This window comes from Balaenoptera acutorostrata, chromosome 10, assembly GCF_949987535.1.
Source record: "Balaenoptera acutorostrata chromosome 10, mBalAcu1.1, whole genome shotgun sequence".
Classification (NCBI taxonomy): domain Eukaryota; kingdom Metazoa; phylum Chordata; class Mammalia; order Artiodactyla; family Balaenopteridae; genus Balaenoptera; species Balaenoptera acutorostrata.
The window spans coordinates 66,683,791-66,703,159 of NC_080073.1; the positions used below are offsets into that span (position 1 = coordinate 66,683,791).

At 53.3% G+C, this 19,369-nt stretch overlaps 1 protein-coding gene across 1 annotated transcript; it reads right to left on the reverse strand.

Annotated features, from left to right (window-relative positions):
* Window positions 1–311: 311 nt before the first annotated feature.
* Window positions 312–6,814, reverse strand: MLN (motilin). The gene is made up of 5 exons (XM_007186876.2): window positions 6,694–6,814; window positions 6,441–6,564; window positions 4,347–4,463; window positions 1,157–1,265; window positions 312–370 (listed from the first exon to the last, which is right to left on the reverse strand). The coding sequence occupies exons 2-5, from the start codon at window positions 6,555–6,557 to the stop codon at window positions 360–362; spliced, it is 354 nt and encodes a 117-aa protein (XP_007186938.1). The 5' UTR covers window positions 6,558–6,564; window positions 6,694–6,814; the 3' UTR covers window positions 312–359.
* Between the last annotated feature and the right edge of the window lie 12,555 nt (window positions 6,815–19,369).

The window sequence follows — 19,369 nt, forward strand, 5'->3', positions numbered from 1 at the left end:
AACGGAAGGGCCGGCGCGAATCTTCCGATTCCGTGGGTCTCAATTAATATTTGCACACGGAACTTACAAAAGGCACGTGCTTTGCTAATATACGCACCAGTTATGGCCAAACTCTCTCTGAGCTTTATTATTTCCCCCTTTATGGCATGACCTGACTCTGACCTTTGGAAATTAAAATATTAAATAAAAGAGTCATTTCTGTATATTTCATGATTTATTTGCTGGAGGGGGATTTGCTTGGGAGAGGGTGTTTTCCTTCCAAGCCCAGCAGATGGGCTGCGCAGATGGGCTCCCGGGACCTCTCTGGATGGGGGGTGGTGGGATCCGAGTTCCGTCCAGCTTCTCCCCCAGGTGACCTGTCACTTGGCTGCTGGAGAAAAGCAAAGGAAATTTGCAGCTCAGAAGTGTCATCAGGTCCATCTGTGAAACCACCTTCTAAACCTGCCTGCAGGTCTGAGGAAGGAGGGGAGGTCTGGCCAGACTCTCCCTCTAGCTTTCTCCGTAGCCTGGGGCTAGTAATTTAACCTCTCAGTTCCTCCGCCCCAAACGTTTTCTCCTGGCCTTTCTCCTCTCCTCCTGGGGACTAGGAGAAGAAATTGGTGGCTGTTTGTCACATAGGACCTAGCTTTGCACAAGTAACTCAGGCCGACCTTGACCCGGGGAAGGCCAAATGGGGCTCAGGACTTCGATTTGCAGAATGGATGGGGGAAAAAAAATGCAGGCTTTTGTGGCCAGACTGCGCCAGGGTTTCCATTAGAGTCACCAAGCAGCCTCACTGGCGTTTGGGGAGGGAAGGAACAGATCTGTGCAGGGGGAGGGTTTGGGCGGGGTTGCTGTCACTTGTGGTCCTCTGCCAGAAAGGCGTTAGGGAAAGGGGTCTGAGCCCTGGAGGCAGGGCCTGAAGACGCCCCTGGCTGGGGAATTGGGCCTCCCCAACCAACAGCAGCCATCCGAGGCCCGCCCCCTCGCCCCCTCCCCGTACCCACACCAAATCTGTGATTAGGCTCCCCTCGGAGGCGGGGTGGGGTGCGGGAGCTTGCGGCAGAAGGCAGCTTCAGGTTCTCAAGAGCAAAGCAGAAAAACAAATCACAGCCCCCAAACCCTACTTGGCTACGCTGCAGGAATATGAACCCGGAGGCGCCCTGCCTCCGCTTACCGTTCTGGCTGGACAGCAGCACCTCACGCAGCAGCCCTTCCAGGGTGGCCCGGTACTTTTCCAGCTGCCTGGAGTTCATCCTCATTCCAATTTCCACGTGAGCAGTCAGCTGTGAAATAAGGCAGAGTTAACAGGAAGGGAGAGCGTGCCGTGCCTTTGACCCCTGGCTGCCCTACAGGTGGTTGGAGGACCGCGGGGGAGCCGTGCCACTCTTCCGGATCCCCTGGGGTCCTCTGGGAGTTCTGGCCCCTCCCCCCAATTCTCACCTGGGGGCTGGATCCTGTAAGTTGCTGAGACCAAGCAGGGAGGGAGGAGGATCAACCAGCCTCACCCCATTGGGGAAGCTGGGATCAGAGGAGGAAAGTCCCCTCCCCTTCTCCTGAATGATAATAGCTAACACGTGGGAGTGTACCAGGTGCCAGGTGTCATTCTAAATGCTTTCCGTAGGTTAAGCCTCTCAATGACCCTATGATGTAGAGACACTAATGGGGATTAGTGTCCCCATTTTGCAGATGAGGAAACTGAGGACAAAGTGGTCAAGTAACTTGCTCAAGGCCACACAGGTACTAAATAGCGAGGGAGAAGTACACGCAGAGGGCCATGCTCCAGGGTCCAGGCCCGGGACGCCCAGGCTACGCTTTCTCTAGCACCTTGGGGACACATGTGAGACCGTGGAGGAGCTGTCTGGAGGCTCTCCACCAAGAAGGGTTGTTGGGGCAGAGCAAGGGGCACCAACCGATCTCCCCCCAGAGCTCCCGGTTCAATGGTCTTGCTGCACATGCCAAGACCCCCTGACTCTCCAGAGAGCCGTGATGGAGGAGTCCCAGGCTCGCTCCCCCACCTCCCACCTGACACACCGGGGGTGGGAAATGGACTCAGGAGGCCTGAAGGACAACCTTAGGGGCAGCTCTGCAGGCTGACGGTTCCAGCCCTGCGTGTGCTGTTCCCTTGCTGTGGGAGTGGTTTCCTTACTTTAAAATGAAGAGGCTGGACTGAATGACCCAGAAAGGACCTCCTGGCCTGCATGTCATGGTTCTAAGGATAGGGAGAGGGGACAAGAGGTACCCACCCCAAGCCTCCTGAGATGTTACATCGGATATAACCTGTACCGTGGGAGCCTCAGGGTCCGTGCCATAAACTCTGTCTCAGGTGCATTTCGAGGGCAGTTCTGAGCGAGCTCCCCCTTTGCCAGGCGGAGGACTCACTCCCGGCTCCCTCCTCTAGAGCCCAGGGAGCATGCGGGAAGGAAAGGAGTGCCCCCCCTTCTGCCGCTGCAGTGACAGCACCGAGGTCACTCTCTGTGCCACATGTATGACATCACTGTCTGTGGACAGCATGCTGTGGGGATCCAAGGGGGTGCAAAGATCACTGGCCAGTGTTCACTGGGAGGCAGGAGGTGTGGAGTCCAGCTCTGTTCTGCCTTGACCACTGCGTGACCTTGGCAAGGCCCCCACTCTCTCTAGATATCAGTCTGCCAGTCTGCCCCACCCACTTCCAGACCCCTTTACAGGAAAGTGTTCCACACTCAGTCCTGGGACTTCTTCTTTCTCCATCCACAGACTCCCCGCCCCCGAAAGGATCTTGCCTTGTCCTGGCTTGAAATTCTATATAATCGCTGATGACTCCCACATTTATGTCTCCAGCCCCAACCTTTCCTAAAGTCCAGACTTGCATACCGACCTGCCCGTGCAACGTCTCCACCTGGGTGCCCAACAGGCATCTCACAGTTCACAGGCCCAGTCTGACCTCCTGATCTTCTTCCTGCCAACCTGAGCCAACCACAGGCTTCACCAGCTCAGTGAGTGGCAAATCCATCCTTCTAGGTGTTCCAGCCAAAAACCTTGAAGTCAGTTTTTGCTTTTCTCTTTCTTCACATCCTATATCCATTCTTTCAGCAAATCCTGTGGGCTTGTACCTCCAAAATATTTCCAGAATCTGACCACTTTGCTCTGCCTCCCCCATGACCACCCTGGGCTGAAGCGCTCTCTCTCTTTCTCTCTCTCTCTCCCCTTCCCCCTCTCCTCTCCCTCCCTCCCTCTCCCCCTCTCCTCTGGGCCCACTCCTGCCTCAGGGCCTTTGCACTGGCTGTTTCTTCTGCCTGGAAAGCTCTTCCCCCAGATATCCTTATGGTTCACTCCCTCCCTCTCTTCAGGTCTTTGCAGGAACAACAATCTACTCATGACACCTGCTCTGATCACCCTATTTAAAATTATCACCCACCCCATCTCCTTTCCCTGTTTTATTTTCCTCCACATCACCTATCACCATGTGACCTACTGTAAAGTTTGCTTATTTACCTTGTTTGCGGTCTGTTGCTGATGCTTCCAGTACCTTGTTTCTGTTCTCCCCGGGAGTATGAGCTCCCTGAGGGCAGAGGATTTGTCTGTTTTGTTTGTCACTCTATCACCAGTGCCCAGAAGTGTGCCTTGCACATAGCGGAGGCTTAGTAAGTGTTCTCCATCTGAATAAATGAGTCTGTGAAATTAAAGAGTCCTACTAGACAAACTCAACGCTCTCTCCAGCCCTGACAATCTGTGCATCCTCACTGGGCGCTCAAGGCCCTGGACCCTGGGTCCTGACGCGGTAGCTGTCTCCCGGCTCCAGTCTAGGGCAGGAAACGGCACCCCCGTCGTCTCTCCCTGAGGACCACAGCTGCCTTCTGACTGGTCTCCTGCCTCCACTCCTGCCGCCCCGGTTCTTTCTGAGTCAGAGCAGATGACTTCCCTGCTTTGAACCCCCAACAGCCTCCCAGGCGTCTTGCCTGGCCCACCAGGCCCTGCTGGCCTCTTGCCCTCTCTCAGCACCCCCTGGGCCTCGAGGGCCTCTGACCCACCAGGGGCTTCCTGAGCCGGGCCTTTGCACTCCCTGTTCCTTCTTCTGGGATGTTCTTGCTCTAGCTCTTTGCATGGGTGGCTCCTCCTGATCCTTCAGTTTTCAGATCAAACGTCACCTCCTCTGAGAGGCCTTCCCTCCGCTCCCCCGGCCAAAGCAGTGCCCCCAGCCCCACCGTCGCTCTCTATTCTACCTCCTTATTTGGTGCCTAAAATGGTTTATTGTCTCATCTTTGGTATCTGTTTCTCCCTCCTAGGACGGAGCTTGTTGCCTCAGTGTCTGGTTCACAGAACATTCTGTGGTGGCCGGGGACCATCCCCCTACTGGGTTTCTCTGCATTGCCCCCCTGTCTGCTCACCTTGATAACTTCCTTTTCTTCTTCCTCCAAAGGCTCTGCGGGGTCCAGAGGGCCCACCTTCTCGGACCTCTGCTGTACACTCAGGGATTTCTTTTGCCCTTCGTACCGCTCCTTTTCCTAGGGGTCGAGCACAAAACTGTACAAAACTCACCCTCCCTCAACCACCCGTATGGCCCCTTGGAGTCTCTACCCAGAGTGCTAAGTGGCCTGAGCTCCCGCTCAGGCCAAAAGAACCCCTTTTCCCAGGCACCTCTCACAGGGTGTCTCAGACACCCAGCAGCTTGACAACGGCCCTCGATTTGCCCACCAACAAGTCAACTTGAAGAGGAATCCGTTCCTTTGTAGTTCAAACATTACACCCAGGTTGTTACTGTTAATTAAGTTAAAATGCTGAAAATAATGGCCGCCCTTCCTGCATATTAAGTGCGAAAATGTGTTTTTCTTAGCAAAGAGCCTATAAAAAAAGATGGTGAGGGCTCCGTGGGGTGGCCCCAAAACTGGAGCCCCTGGGAGGTGATTTATGAGGCAAGACAGGGAGATGAATTATGGAGGAAGGAGTTTGCAGCTTCTTCATAAAAATGCCAGTGCTTGGCAATTATGAGGAGGAAAACCACAGAGCAGATTAATGCCAAGCGTCCTTTGGTTGCCATTTTGCCAGTTCGTGTAATACTGAGTTTGACTCTTTCTGTCCAGCCTCACATCTTGCCGGGCATCCTGCTTGCTAGGTCCCTGAGCACTGAGATCAGATACACCCCCATTCCTTTGGTTTCTCTGAGGACACTCTGGGGGTTCAGCTCTGGGCCTGCCCTGGGACATGGTGATTCTGGAACAGTTGGTCATCTTTCCTGCAGAGGGAGCCGAGTGGTGGACGAAGGTAGGTTTAGGGGATCCGCTGTATCTCCTCCATCACTTTGCATGTCCACCCCTGAAGAAGGGGAGCTGGGTCCAGCCTGGCCTCTGTAAAGGATGCTGTTCACTGGGTGCGTGGAAACCTACCCCGGGACAGAGCGCGTTGCTACAGAGGCTGAGCCTCAGGGCCACGTGACCTCCCAGAGAACTGACTCACTCATGGATCCTTATTGGAGCCTTGGTCTCAGACACGTGGGGCATGAACGTCCATTACTTCATCCCATTTAAAGAGAAACAGGGAATTCCCTGGTGGTCCAGTGGTTAGGACTCTGCGCTCTCACTGCCGAGGGCCCGGGTTCAATCCCTGGTTGGGGACCTAAAATCCCACAAGCCGTGTAGTGCGGCCAAAAAAAAAAAAGAGAGAGAAACAAAGGTGGCAAGACACTCAGAACCCCTTGATGTCTAAAGTAAAAGGCCCAGGGAGGCAGGTCCAGCAGCCCAGTTTTCCTTAGGCTCCGCTGCCTGAGTTCCATTAAACCTGCCCTGTTTTCTTCCGGGCTCTAAAGAGAAGGAGGCTTTGGCCACCACTCCCTGGAAAGGCACCTTCTTTACCGCTCGAACATTTGCGCCCACCTGTCCCCCATCCTTCTCTCTCAAGGCCCTCAGCTCAGGTTCCCCTCTTCCGCACCAGCCCACCATGTTTTCTCCTGCCCTGAACTCAGTGCATACCAGCAGCATTACTTACTGGACAATTAATCACGTCCTGCCTTATGACATCTCCCTTTTGTTTTTTGTTATTAGTGAATCTTTCATATGTTTGTGTCTTGGCTCCCGAGCCAGCTCCCTGAAGACGGGAGGTTCTGAGATTTCCTTGCATGTCTGGCCTCTCACCCGGGGTGGCCCTTTGTGCTGCAGAGATGCTCCACAAATATTTATTGGCTTGTTAATTGAAAACTTCCCCTGAAGGATGGGCAGGGGTGGGAAAAGATGTCGCCCGTGGGAGCTACTGATACCTTTGCGGCGCTAGTGAAAGAGTGGAGGTGGCCGGGGGGACGGCTGGGGTCTGGGGTTATCTGGGGTCCTGGTTCTGCATATTTGCCTCAGTGTCCCTGGCATAGCTGATTAAACATGGGTTTACTGAAGGGACACTTATGCCTCAGAGAAACTAATGTCACTTCAGTGCTGAGCAGGGCTGTGGGTCAACTCGGCCACACTGGGGAGGCGGGCAGCCTGGGACTATCTTACCTGCATCCTCTGGACTTCGCCGTAGGTGACGATGGGAATGTAGGCTTCCTTCTGGGAAGCCAGCATGATGGCTGCATGCACCACCAGCAGAAAGGCCACGGCCTTGCGGGACAGCATTCTGGAGCTGGACGAAAACAGGAAGCTCCTGTCACCAATGTAGGGTACAGGGACAGGCTGCTGCGTTGGAGGCAGGAGCCCTCAGCTCTGGTCCATGGCCCACCTGGAGCTGTGTAATCTTGAGCAAGCCACTTACCCTCTCTGGACTTGGGTCTGGTGTGGGGCTGTACCAGAGGAACTCAGAGCCCCCTCTCTGCCCTAAGCACCCGGGAGAGGCTGCCCTGCCCCCTGCACACACCGGGGAAGGATCATTCCACTTGGCTCTTCCCTTTGTTACTGACGAGGTCTCCTGGGGTCAGCTGGGCTAATGAAGCAGGAGGGACCCCATGTTGCAGATTAAAAAACTCTTAGATTGCCAGCAGAACCAAGCCCCAAGATCCAGAGAGCCCTGCCTGCTCCCTGAGCCGATTAGGATGATAAAAGGGATGGACCCAGGCCCAGCTGATTCCAGCTTTGCCTGGGAGCACTGGGCCAAGACCCCATGTCTAGAGAGGAAGGGCGGAGACCCTCTGCCCATGCGGAGGCAGAGCCAGATGGAATACTTCAGCTTGGAGCAGCATCTAAGAGCAGAACAGGGTTCCCACCCCTCTGGGCCAGCACCGGCTCTGGAACAAACCCCTTCCCAGCTCCAGTGAGTCCAGCTGCCTGCTGGCTGCCATCCAGAAACAACTTCCTCCCTGTAACAACCCGCACCAATGCCACCAGTGCTGGCGAGGTGCCAGCGTGAGCATGTGTGAGGCCCTCCCACATCCTGGAAGTGGGTGTGTCAGGAATGGCTGGCGGGAAGGAGGGCTGCCAAGACACCAGCGAGCAGGTGGGCGTGAGGACCTCAGGAGTGCAGGGACTTGAGAAAGGGGCCGGGGCAGGATGGTCCTGTGGAGGGGGGCGTGGCCTGCTGGGCACTGGCCTTGGTTGATTCCTTACCATTCCAAGCCCTCTCCCACATGCTCCTCATGCCCACCTGGGAGCAGGTGTGATCTAGGGAGTGGAGGAGGCCTGGGGAGGGGAAGGGACCCATTTGAAGGCAGTGGGGGCTGGAGGCCTGGCCTTCTGAGGCCTGGCGCTTGTCCTAATACCCTCTCCATGTGGCCTCTGCCCACAGAAAGGGGAGAAGGGCACCACAGGGGGCAGGCCCCTGGAGTAGGGAAGGGAGACCGGAACAGCCTCTGCTGCAGCGGGGGTGGGGGGATTACAGGGTTCAGATAAAAAGCTTCTGGGGGTCACCTCAGGGCTCCCACAGCCCTTGGGTGGGCTGGATTCCAATGGGAGGAGCGGGTTCTGCCCCAGACTGGCCTCTAAGCTTCCCTGCAGGTCCAACTTCGACTCTCCCTTTGGAGAGAATCTTCCACGGCTGTGGGCTTGCGTCCTACCTCTCTGCTAGGACCCGTCTCCTTGGTTGTCTGAAGGCCCCTCTGTCTTCTTGCTCTCCCGCTGCCCTGTCCTACTTGGTCTCTCCATGTCGCTAAAACTCCATGAGAAAGAACACGAGAGTTCAGACAGTCAAAGCCTCCCATGCCGGCTGCATACAAATTCCCAGGAGGGTGGGAAGGACCACCCACCCACTGAAGACCACGTCTCAGAAACTGAGGCCCTGTGCTCTGTTGAGGTAATAGCATGGGTGAGGGTGGGGTGCTCTGAATCACTGTTCCTCCTTTCCTTTCCCTGTGGAAGTCTCTGGGGCCCCAGCTCCCTTACGGAGGAGACAGCTGTGTCACATTAATGGTGTCCCATTTCCTTCACGGAGACGCTATGGATCCCTTTTCATTCTGGTGTTCACATTTAATTCACTCCATAAGAATCAATAAAAACTTTAAATTAAAAAAAGGCAAAAATCCAATTGCTGCTCATTTTCGTGCTCCAACTGGCAGCCGGCATGTCACCTACATTCATTTGCGTTCTGGGGAGCTCAGAGTAGGAGCGAGGGCTTTTCACTGTATGATGAGCCGCTGATGTTCCTTTTCCGTTACCGGGAGTGGGGCTCCAGGTTTCAGGTGCTCGGCTCTGGCTGAGGGGGCACCTGTCTCTTCTCCCTCTCTCCTTTAGGAACCCTGGGCCCCACTAGTCTTGCCCAGCCATGTCATCTCCCTAGGGACCCAGCCTTTCCCCTTAACTTCCCAGAGCCAAGACTCCATTCCAAGTGGGATGGCCCTGCATCCATGCTGGGCTCTGGCTTGGGTTCCCGGCCTGCAGTCGATGGCACCACCGACCCCAGAAAGCTTCACTTTTGCCAGGATTTGCACCCCCTGCTCCTCCCTCCAGCCTGCATGCCTCCGGGCAGCCCTGCGCTTGCCCACTGTGTGCAGCTTTAACCGTACGCTGGAAACCAGCTCGGAGCACTCAGTCTGAAGTTCAGGTAGGTATTTGAAGGTGGCAGAGGGCCACAGGAGCGGGTCAGCTCACCCCAGAGAGCTCTGGACGGGGCTGGCTCGGCTCACATCCCATCCTCAGGCTCCTGCTGACACCTCCCCCGCCCACCTTCTCTGGCTACTCACAGTGTGAGTGTGGTCTGAGTGGGCCAGGCGGAGCCTCTCTCTGCTTGTCTGCTGGTGTCTGACTGGTCTGATGGGCCCTTATATACCTCCTGCCCTCCCTTTGGAGCCCATTAACCTTTGGCCATACCTTTGGGGGCTCTGGGTGGGGAGCCTGGATTCTTGAAGCTCGTGGAAACAACGGGCAGGGCCTGCCACGCTGTGGACGTCAGGGCCTTTCCTGGAAGGTCCTTTTCTCGAGTGACACTCAGGGTTTGGTGGAGGCCAGCCCCCACCCAGATGGCACTCTTCTGTCCACTTAGAGCTCGACTGCCGCTCAGAGGGTCGTTTTAACAAAAGCGCTTTGGTTTTGTTACTTACGTATATTAATGTTGACCGTCTCCAGGCCACTCTATTGATCAGATTCTCTGTTGGCCTGTCAAAGCGCTGTACTAGGAAGATAACTTGTCTTCAGCCTTTCCCCTGAAGCTCCTCACGAAAGACAGGACACCAGAGTGTGTGGCAGCATTTCAATAGATTAGGGAAAAGCAAATGACAGTCCAGACCCAGGGCCGTGGAGGCCCAGAGTCTCCGTGGAGGGCCAGGGAAGGCGTAATGCTTTCAGTACGAAAGGTTTGTAGTCTAAACGGGGAGAAGGGACACCTACCCTGGAAGTCTTTTGTGGTAATTGTGTCATTCAAATGGTACCTTTAAAAATATTCAAAGAGGGAAGAGGTGAACGTATTCTGCGGTCAGACAGGGCTGGCTGCTGCTGGCCGGTGCTGTTCCCAAACACAGTGGCGACTCTGGCACCACTCAGGGGACGCTCGACACACGTGTTCTAATTAAGTCTCAGCAACCCCATGAGGTTGGTGCTCTTATTTTCCCCATTTTACAGATAAGGAAACCGAAGCACGATTAAATCCCTCTTCTGTGACCCTACTGCAAGATCTCTTCATATAAAGGTCAAGGCTGGATGTGACCAGGTGTGGCAGAGGGTGGGAGCGGGGGCTTCTGGGATGCAGGACACACACAGGTGCAGAGGATGGTGGTGCCCCGGGAGGTCCACTGTGTGGTTGGAAAAGGGTCAGTCTGGGACCCTTAGAAACCAAGCAGAAGGATTTAGATTTGATGGGGGAGGAAGCCGGGGGTCCTCACGGTGTCTTGAAGGGGATACAACAAACGTGTCATGGTGGAAGATCACTCAGTGTCTGGGTGTAGGCGCTGGAGCAGGGAGAGGCGGGGCTGGGAGACCAGTGGGGAGGTGGCTGGGCAGACTGGTGTAAAGTCCCGAGAGTCTGGTGGGCAGAGGCCTTTCCCCAGGTGAACCTTGTTGGCCATTAGTGCCTTCCAGAGAGGCTGCCCCAAACATTCAGCACCCCTGCTCCTCATCCAGGAACGCCTATCCTGTCATCCTTCCATCAGCTCTGGCTTTTGCCCTCTGAAAGAAACAAATGTTTGCAGTGCTTCAAACCCAACCCAGATAACCTCTAAATTCCCTGCTCAGCAGGGCTTCCCACCAGCTGGGGCTCTGTGTTCTATTCCAGATGCAAGGTTAGACCTCTTCCAGTGCGCTGGATTGGTGACACACTTGTGCATTGGGTCTCTGGAGTCTGAAATTTATCTTAGAGGAATTAGAGCTCAAAATGCCAGGGCTTGGAACTGAATTGCCATTTCTTAACCTTGGCCTGATCAGAGTCTCACTGTCCCCGTTTCGAGAGAGACTTTTAAGACAAGGTCAAAGAGTTTGGTGGGGGCATAGTAGCCTGAGGGCTGTGAAGGAGCCCTTCCCAGCCTCAGGGAAGCTCGTGGGCTCCTACGGCAGGACATGTCAGCATCTGCATCTCCAGCGCCTCGACCAGGGGTCGGCCAATATGGGTCAAATCCAGCTCGCCCACTATTTTTATATAGACTTTGAGCTAAGAGTAATTTTTACATTTTTAATTATTAAAAAAATTAAAAGAAGAATAATATTTAGTGACAGGTGAATTGATATGAAATTCACATTTCCACATCTATAAATAAAGTTTTATTGGAACACAGCTATGCTCATTCTTTGCTTATTGTCTATGGCTGCTTTGGGGCTATAGCAGCAGGGTTGAACAGTTGAGACATTAATGCCCACAAGGCCAAAAATATTTATTATCTGGACCTTATAGGAAAAGTTTGCTGACCCCTGACCTCGACAGTGTCTGGAGTGTGAAAGCTGTTTGATACGTAATAAATATCAGCCAGACATCACATGTATCAGTTTTTAAAAAAATCTCACAACAACCCTATGAGGCTGGTGTGGCTACTATCCCACTTTATAGGTGGGAAAACTGAGCTGAAACAGCTGGCCTAACGTCACACAGCTATTAAAATGGCAGGACCAGGGTTCAAACTCAGGAGTCCGGCTTTTGAATGCACTGTGCTTTTTTGTCTCTCAGTATCTGATGAGTGAGCACATGAATGTTTACAGCTGGGGAAGGCCCATAACAGAGGCCAGGTACAAATTCTCCAAACCTGCGGCTCTCTCCCTAAGCCATCTGCCTGGCAAGGCATCTGACCGTGACGCCGTCCCAGCTGACCAACTGGGACACGCATAGATGGTTCTCGTATGTTCTTAGGTTTGGAGAGACCAGATCTGGACCCAAGAAGGACTGCAGCTGGGGGGGGTGGGGCGCGGCAAGCCTGTCCGCCAAGCACGGGGGAGATGCAAAGCTATTCCCGCCCCCCGCCCCTTCACACTCTGCTGGGCCAGTCTGGGCTCTGGTCCAGAGACACCTTCAAGACACTCTGTCTGAGAAATGATTAGGAGCCTGGAAACCGGAGACAGGCCTGCAATGAGGGATGGGGAGAAGGGAAGTGCTGGAAACAGTAAATAACCTGGGATCAATTTTCTGGGCGTAAATAGCGTTATCCTGAATTGCTTCTGTGATTCAGTACTTCTGATCCAAGCAATTTGCAGTGTTACGCTATGATATCTGCAGTTTGGTGTGGAAGGAAGGCAAATAGGGGTTCATAAAGGGCTACTCCTCGTAATACAGAGAGGGATGTAGACTATGGGGGAGGGGGAGGGGGCGGGCGTGGGGGCTCAAGGTCTGCTATGGGGTCACAAACAGGGTTAGCAGCACCAGCCATAAGGACATGTCCCTCTTGGCGGCAGATCTTGGGGGTCGGCCCTTTAGCAACCGACTCAGCGAGAGCAGGCCTGTTTTCCCCTAGCTGTCAGGTAGGTGCCTTGGCCTCAATGTGTATTTTCCACTGTCACGGTTAGTGCTTCAGGAATGGAGAGGTGGCCGGATAACAAGCCTGATAACGACAACTTTGTCTTTATCATGTACACCATCTCTCCCTCCAAATGCTCGATTAGTGGCTGTTTCTCCTGCTAGAAACTGGACAAAAATAAGACGAAGGCATAATCTGATGTTCTTCATTCTCCAAATGGGAATTGCCCCGGATGTGCAGCAGCTGAAGCTGAGAGGAGGCATAAAAACCTAACCCAAGTCAGAGAAAGGAAGTTCCCAAAACCCAGAGGAAATGACTCAAACCACATGTGGGCACTTGATTGCCTCTTTCCCCCCGTGTTGGGCAGAGGTGTTAGCAGCTTAGCTCTCCTCTCCTCATGACCTTGAAAATATCGTTTGCGGGGTACCGTGGTAACATCTTCATTAATGGCCTGGAACAGGGAGGCAACGGCATGTTAATTACATTTGCAGCTGAGACTAAATTGGGAGATGTAGCCAACATCAGGATCGACAGAGACCTAATGCAAGAAGACGTCAGGAGGTTAGAACTATGAGCTGGAGACAGGCAGGTGAGCTGCTGGACATATGTCATCGAGGCCCTGAGGACACAGCACGGAGGATGTGGGTGACAGGGAGGGGCCGGCAGAGAAGGAAAGCTGCAACTGGGGGCTCCTGGGGGGAGGTGTGGCGGCTCGAACACTGTCTGGTTTCCCCTCAAAGAGGCAGAGGGCGTCTAGAGGATGACGGATTTCAGATGAGCAAAAATAGCCAGGGATTGCTGGGAGTGCCAAAGCTTACGGCATCAAAATGAAAAATGAAAGGTTTCCAAAGGTCAGCTTGCCCAGAACTCTGGGAAGAATTAAACGGGCACTGCTCACCTTATGCCAAGGCCAAGGAGAGGCAAAGAACCCGCTTCTCAAGTGCAGGAGCTGTGGGGGAGGGGGAGGGATAGCTGTTGCTTCCCCTTCGCTTCCAAGCCCTTGATGCCCCCCACAGAGCTGGGGGTGTGCGACTGGGCTCACGGGCAAAACTCCTAGCCGATGGGGACGGCATTTAAAACTAGGACAGGCAAAGCACCGAGAGATGTATTTTAGGCAATGACTGTGCCCTGGCCCAGGGGACACAGGCTTTGGTGACCTGTGGGGTATTTTTACTCTTTTCCTTCTATGGCTCAGGGTCCTTTTTCAGAACACACAAATGATTCATTGAGAAATGATACACAGCAGACACCACTGTAGCCCAAGAACCCCTGGTAGAGAAGCAGTGCCAGTGGAGAGGAGAACACAAACATGCAGAGGGTCCACCCAGAATTAACTTCCAATTTGTTGAGCTTGTTGTTTGTGTGTTACATCTGCTACTTCAAGGAACATTCCTGTGTCTCCGGTTTCCTGTAGAGTCCATCCCACACTCGACCACAACCTGGACCCGAAACAATCCGATAAGATCTATTCGGTTCAGCCGCCTGGACTGTTGACAGTGTGCACAGAACTTGGGGACTCGGCTGAGTTTCACAATAGCATTCCTGCCGACTTCCCGGTCAATACATCCCTGGGTGGTTAATATACTCCTAGAAATGTCCCAGTCACCAACTTGCTTCTGGGTTCCCTTTCTATTTATGGGGGTTTATCGCGAAAGCTGCTGCTATAAAACTTTAAGAAGAAGAGGTCACATAACTTTTCTTCCAGGGACAGGACGCGGGTGCTAAGAGCTGGGTCTGTGGTCCGGACTTCGGTGAGATCTGTTCCTTCTGTGAATTGAACTGATGACACCGGGTCTCCTTTCCATTGAATTTTAGCTATATGTATTTATTTTTATGGAGATGATAGATGTGTGTGAAGAGAAAGCAGATGGCTTTGCAAGTGATGAATTAATTTTAAGGAAAGTTTGGCCTCTCATAAGCTGAAGCACCTCCTTTCTCTTCAACCCCTTCGGGGCAGGCAGCTCCCAGCTCCCTGATCCCAGGGCACAAGGTGCTAGAACAAGGAGGCAGAGACAGCTGACACATTTTCATAAATGATCAGGGAAGTTGGTGCTAGAGAAAAGTTCGTGCTTTCATGTTTAAGAAGGAGAGAAGTCTTGGTAGAGGTTTTATGCTGTGTGGATGGGAGCCAAAGTCATTTCAAATGTCAGCCTAATCCAGGGTAGATTCAGGTAAAAGGCGTTAGCTGTCCCAACTTCTTCTCTTCCATTGCATCACTGAACCTCAGTCACTGACCTCCCCACATTTGCTGGGCTGACGCTTTTTGGATCTGGGGCGATGCCAACGGCTGCTAACGGGAGCAGCGGGCCACATGCGGCCTCTGCCGTTGACAGCTGTGGCAGTCACGCAGGCTCCTTCACACCAGCCAACTCTGGAGGCGAGTGGCAGGGAAAGGGGGAGGGTTCTGTTTCCTCTGTGGTCCAGCGTTAGGGTTGGGTGGCCAGGTGGGGTCTGGGCAAGCGTGGTGGGCAATGGAGGAGGGTGAATTTACCCAGGAATTCAGGGGGCATTGTTTGCTGCTAAAGGGGCCATTCACAGCTCCGGCCTCTTCATGAATGTCTGGCTGAGAAGAGACCTGGTCTCCCACCACAGTAAGCGTGGTCCTCAGATCCTGAACCATTGTGGTCTATCGTGCACCACATCTAAGTGAAGGAGGTGCCAAATGGGCAGGTCCTAAAATCTCAGCTGGGATAGCAAGGCAAGACAGAGGCATGATCTTGTGCTCACACCATAGGATCCAGGACATCAGCAAGATGAATTTGGAGAGAGCAGTTTAGATAGTGGCAAGCCTTGACTATTCTCCCCTAGACCTAAAACAAGAAAGAGCTGCCCAGAGCAGCCCTGAAGACTGGGGCATAAGAGCTCACCCTCACCGCCCCTGGGAGCACTCATCTGTCTGTTTCCTTTTCCACTTCTTAGAATATGATTTTTCTTGAAATAGCAACCAAGTTATTGGGAAACTGCAGCCCAAAACACTGCAGGACTTTGAGGGAACACCCCCCCCCCCCACCGAGTCTCAGGCAAGACCCAATCACAGAGATAATTTGTTTAATCATTATTCACCCAGGGCCTATAGCATGAATGTTTGACTGTCAGAACTGAATTCCACCCCAAAGAAAAGCTATCCTCAGAGAAGATTTGCAGTTGTTCTTTGTAAAAAGGAGAGAAAAAAGAGGGAATTTATTTAAAATAGACACGAGTAAGCTCCCAAGGGACAGGAGGCATAAATTTCAAGAACAGCTCCTATCAAACTTGAATCCTCCCGGTTTAGGGTTCTACTGAGGAGAAGGGAAAATGAAAGGGAACCGAGTATCCCCACTCACTTCCAAGTCACATCAAGGCAGTCAGCTTGTGACAGGAAGATTACCTGCAGGAGGGCTTTATTTGATGTGAAAAGGGTTAACGTCATTTTAGTAGATTAGAAATTCTCTGGGTCCCTTAGGGGTGAAAAGCAAATTCAGAGCTTTTACATGAAGGGATGTGCATGAGCCCTTTTTAGATACTGGCAACAAAAGCGGGGGAAATGGCCAGACTTGCTTTGTGTTTTAACACACAGGCTCATGAGGACCATGGTTTTTATTATTCTCAATTTAAGGTTGTGGGGAGGTGATAGGGTGCAAGGGTGGGACTATTTTAAAAGCTTCAGTCAAAGACACTGGGTGTGGACTGATAAAGTAATCACAGTTCGTATCCACAGAAGCACATGCTCTGGTTGAGAAGGAAGACGAATAGCCAGGAATCAATGCTGAATACCAGGAGAGGGGAGTAAGCTCTAGAGGACTCCAGAGGAGAGGACTTCCTTAAGGCCAGTCATCAGGGAGGGCTTCCAAGGCAGGGTGGGATGGTAGTGGGGTGAGCAGACTTTGGCTATGTGGTGGGAAGGCGTGCGAGACTCAGAAACCTCCATTCCCATGCCACCATTTTCTCCCTTTCCGACGCTTTCTCTTTCCTCGTCGCCGCATTCCTCTGTCCTCAGCACCTCCCCACACGCCACCTCCACCCTCCCCAGAGACTGAGGACACATTTCAGGCCAGCCATGTTATTGGATTTTAAATGATGCTATGGCTTTTTAATTCTTGCTTTAATTGCCTTTCCATGCAGGGCACCGAGAATGGTTGATTACAAGGCATCTGGGCCTGGCGGTGACATTCCTTATCCGATGTCCCTTCAAGCTGCAGTGAAAAGGATGAACTCTCAGGGCCTTGAGAATGGGGTTTTCTTAGGCCTAGCACCGCCACCCCCCTCCCCCATCCTCCAACCTGCAGGCACCGGGTGGTGGCCCGGGACTGAGGCGCTGTCTGTGGTGCTGACGGCCCAGGCCGCCCCCAGTTAACCAGGCTCTCTGGCCAGCCCAGGGCACACCTTCAAGCAGCTTTGGAACTTGGAGGGCCGAATAATTTAAACGAATGGACTTGGACATACTTCCCTTTTCCCCTAAGGGCAGAAAAACATTTCCTGCTGCGTCTCTGGAATGATTACCCCTCATTCAAGGGTACTCAGCGGCAAAGTGGGGTTGAGTGGCCCTGCCGGGAGCTGGGAGAACAAGAGATTTGGAAGGATGGGGAGAGGAGTGTGGGCAGGCTCTGCTACAACCTTCCTGCTGTGCGTGGGGGTCCAAGGGAGAGGAGCCCTGAAAATAAGAGCCAGCCTGGCAGCCATGCCCAGCTCCTTCCCTCAGCCTCTGGCCTGGTCAGGCCCATATGAGGGGTCCAATTTGTCCCCTCATCATTCTCCCTCAATGCTCATCACAACAGGCTCGGCACTGTGCCAAAGAGAAGGCTCCCACTTTGTCCTAAACGACTCACAGCTGCTTGGTGAGGCCAGGCTCCCACGGATCCACACGGGCAGATGCTGCGTGGGGATGAGACAGCTCATTAGAGGATTAAACATTCTGGGTGTGGTGGTAACTGCGTGGGGTGGGCAGCAGGCCTTTCCTCAAACTCACAAGCTGCTGCCCAGAGGTCCTGCATGACAGCTTCCGGCCTGGGCCCAGCTCGGGTTCAAGGGAGGGGCACCCTGGAGGTACCCAGGGAGGGGACTGCTCCACCTCACTGGCTGCTGCTCTGGGTTTCTGCTCTCTTCTCCAAGCATTCTCTGTTTCCTCCCTCACACCCCGTCTCACAGCCTAGCAGTGAGTAGCTACATCTGATGGGTCCCTCTCCATAGATGTCACACATCTCTGTCTCTACTTTTCTTTCCTCTGAGAACTTAATCCACTTGGAATCCTCCTGTGTCCTGTAGATCCATGGTCATAGTCAATGACCAGGGGGCTATGTATCCAGTGCTCTGGAAACAGGAATGCAGTCCATTTCCTGAGGGCTGAACACTCTCTGGGACAGAGGAGGGCAGGAGGACCACTTCCCATCCAGGGGGTCCTGAAAGGGGTGATTTCTAGAAAGCCAAGGAGGCCACAGTTTCTTGCTGAGTCCACCTTGGCACCACCTGTATTTTTTCCAACACCAGCAAACAATTCCATGTCTAAGGATACAGATGAACAGCCAGATGAAGAGATACACAGGGCGAGGTCTGGGAGGGTCCTGAGTGCAGGAGCTTCTGTCCCAGGGAACTGGGGTGCACCACCCTCTCAGTGTGTGAATGCATTTACCAACCCAGTAGCTCTCCGAACCCTGTCCTTTTGATTTTTTTATGGAGGCTTCATTACATAGGTATGATCGGTTATATCATTGGCCACTGGCAATTGATCTCCATCTCCAGCCCTTCTCTCCTCCCTGGAATGGGGGCAGGGAGGGGCTGAAATTTCCAACCCTCTAATCACGTGGTTGGTTCCCCTGGCAACCAGCCCCCCCCCCCCCCCCCCCCCCCGCTTAGGGGTTTTCCAAAAGTCACTTCATTAACATAAACTCAGGTTGGTCGAAAGTGGCTTGTTAGGAATAACATGGTACAGATGAACCTATTTGCAGGGCAGGAATAGAGACGTAGACGTAGAGAATGGACATGTGGACATGGGGGGAAGGGGAGGCTGGGACGAACTGGGACATCAAGATTGACATATATACACTACCATGTGTAAAATACATAGCTAGTGGGAACATGCTATAAAGCACAGGAAGCTCAGCTTGGTGCTCTGTGACGATCTAGATGAGTGGGATGGGGGGGAGGGAGGTCCAAGAGGGAGGGGATATAAGTATACATATAGCTGATTCACTTCATTGTACAGCAGAAACTAACACAACATTGTAAAGCAATTGTACTCCAGGAAAAAAAAAAAAAAAAAAAGACTCTCCCTTCACCTTTCTGGCTCCGGCGGGGGCTGTTTAGGAATAGAGGACAAAAGGCCAAATATTATAACAAACGATGCTCTCCTTTCTCTTATCACTTAAGAAATTTCAAGGGTTCTTGGAGATCTGCGCCAGAAATGGTGGGTGGGTGGGGAACCAAGTACGTGTTATCATAAATCAATATCACACCACCATTAGGGAGCACGCTCCTAAATGACGAGGGGTGTAGGGGGCTTAAACACGGTGTGGTGGTGGTGGGGGCTGACAAGAGAGCTCCTGCAACCCATCCTGCATGAGCTGGAGGGCGGGACGAGGAGGGGGAGCCACAGGCGAGGGAGCTCAGGAGACTGCAGAATGGGGGCGCTGACGTCAAGCCTCACAGCCTGCCACTGCCTGCGTCCCCCACCATCACCACGCTGTCACTGTCAGCGCGGGTGTGACAGGCTCCACCCAGCAGTCCCACTTTCATCTCCGGCATTTCAATTCGCTGATTTAACATTTCCCCGGAACGCAGGGCTGGGTGTTTTCCCCCCACTTGATTTCCGAGGGTTTGTCTCTTCATTGTTTTTCTTCTTAAAAGCATAAAGCCAAAGACAAGCACCTGTCTTTTATGCTCTCGGCTGAAATTTTGCAGCTGTTGGTGGTGAAGAGGTGGGGGGAGGCGGAAGGAGGCACATTTGGGGAGAAGGGACTCAGAGGGACCGGATTTCTGTGCCCACTGAGGACGGGCCCTGCCTCTGGGAGAAAATGCTGGGCCTGGAGGAGGGTGCAGCTGGCACCTGAGGGTGCTCCCTTCCAGGGGGGAGGCCCTAAGCGGCCCTGACAACATCCCCGGCTCAGAAAATGTGCTGCCCCAGAGGCTGGATTAGGGTCACTCACCACAGCTGACTGCAGC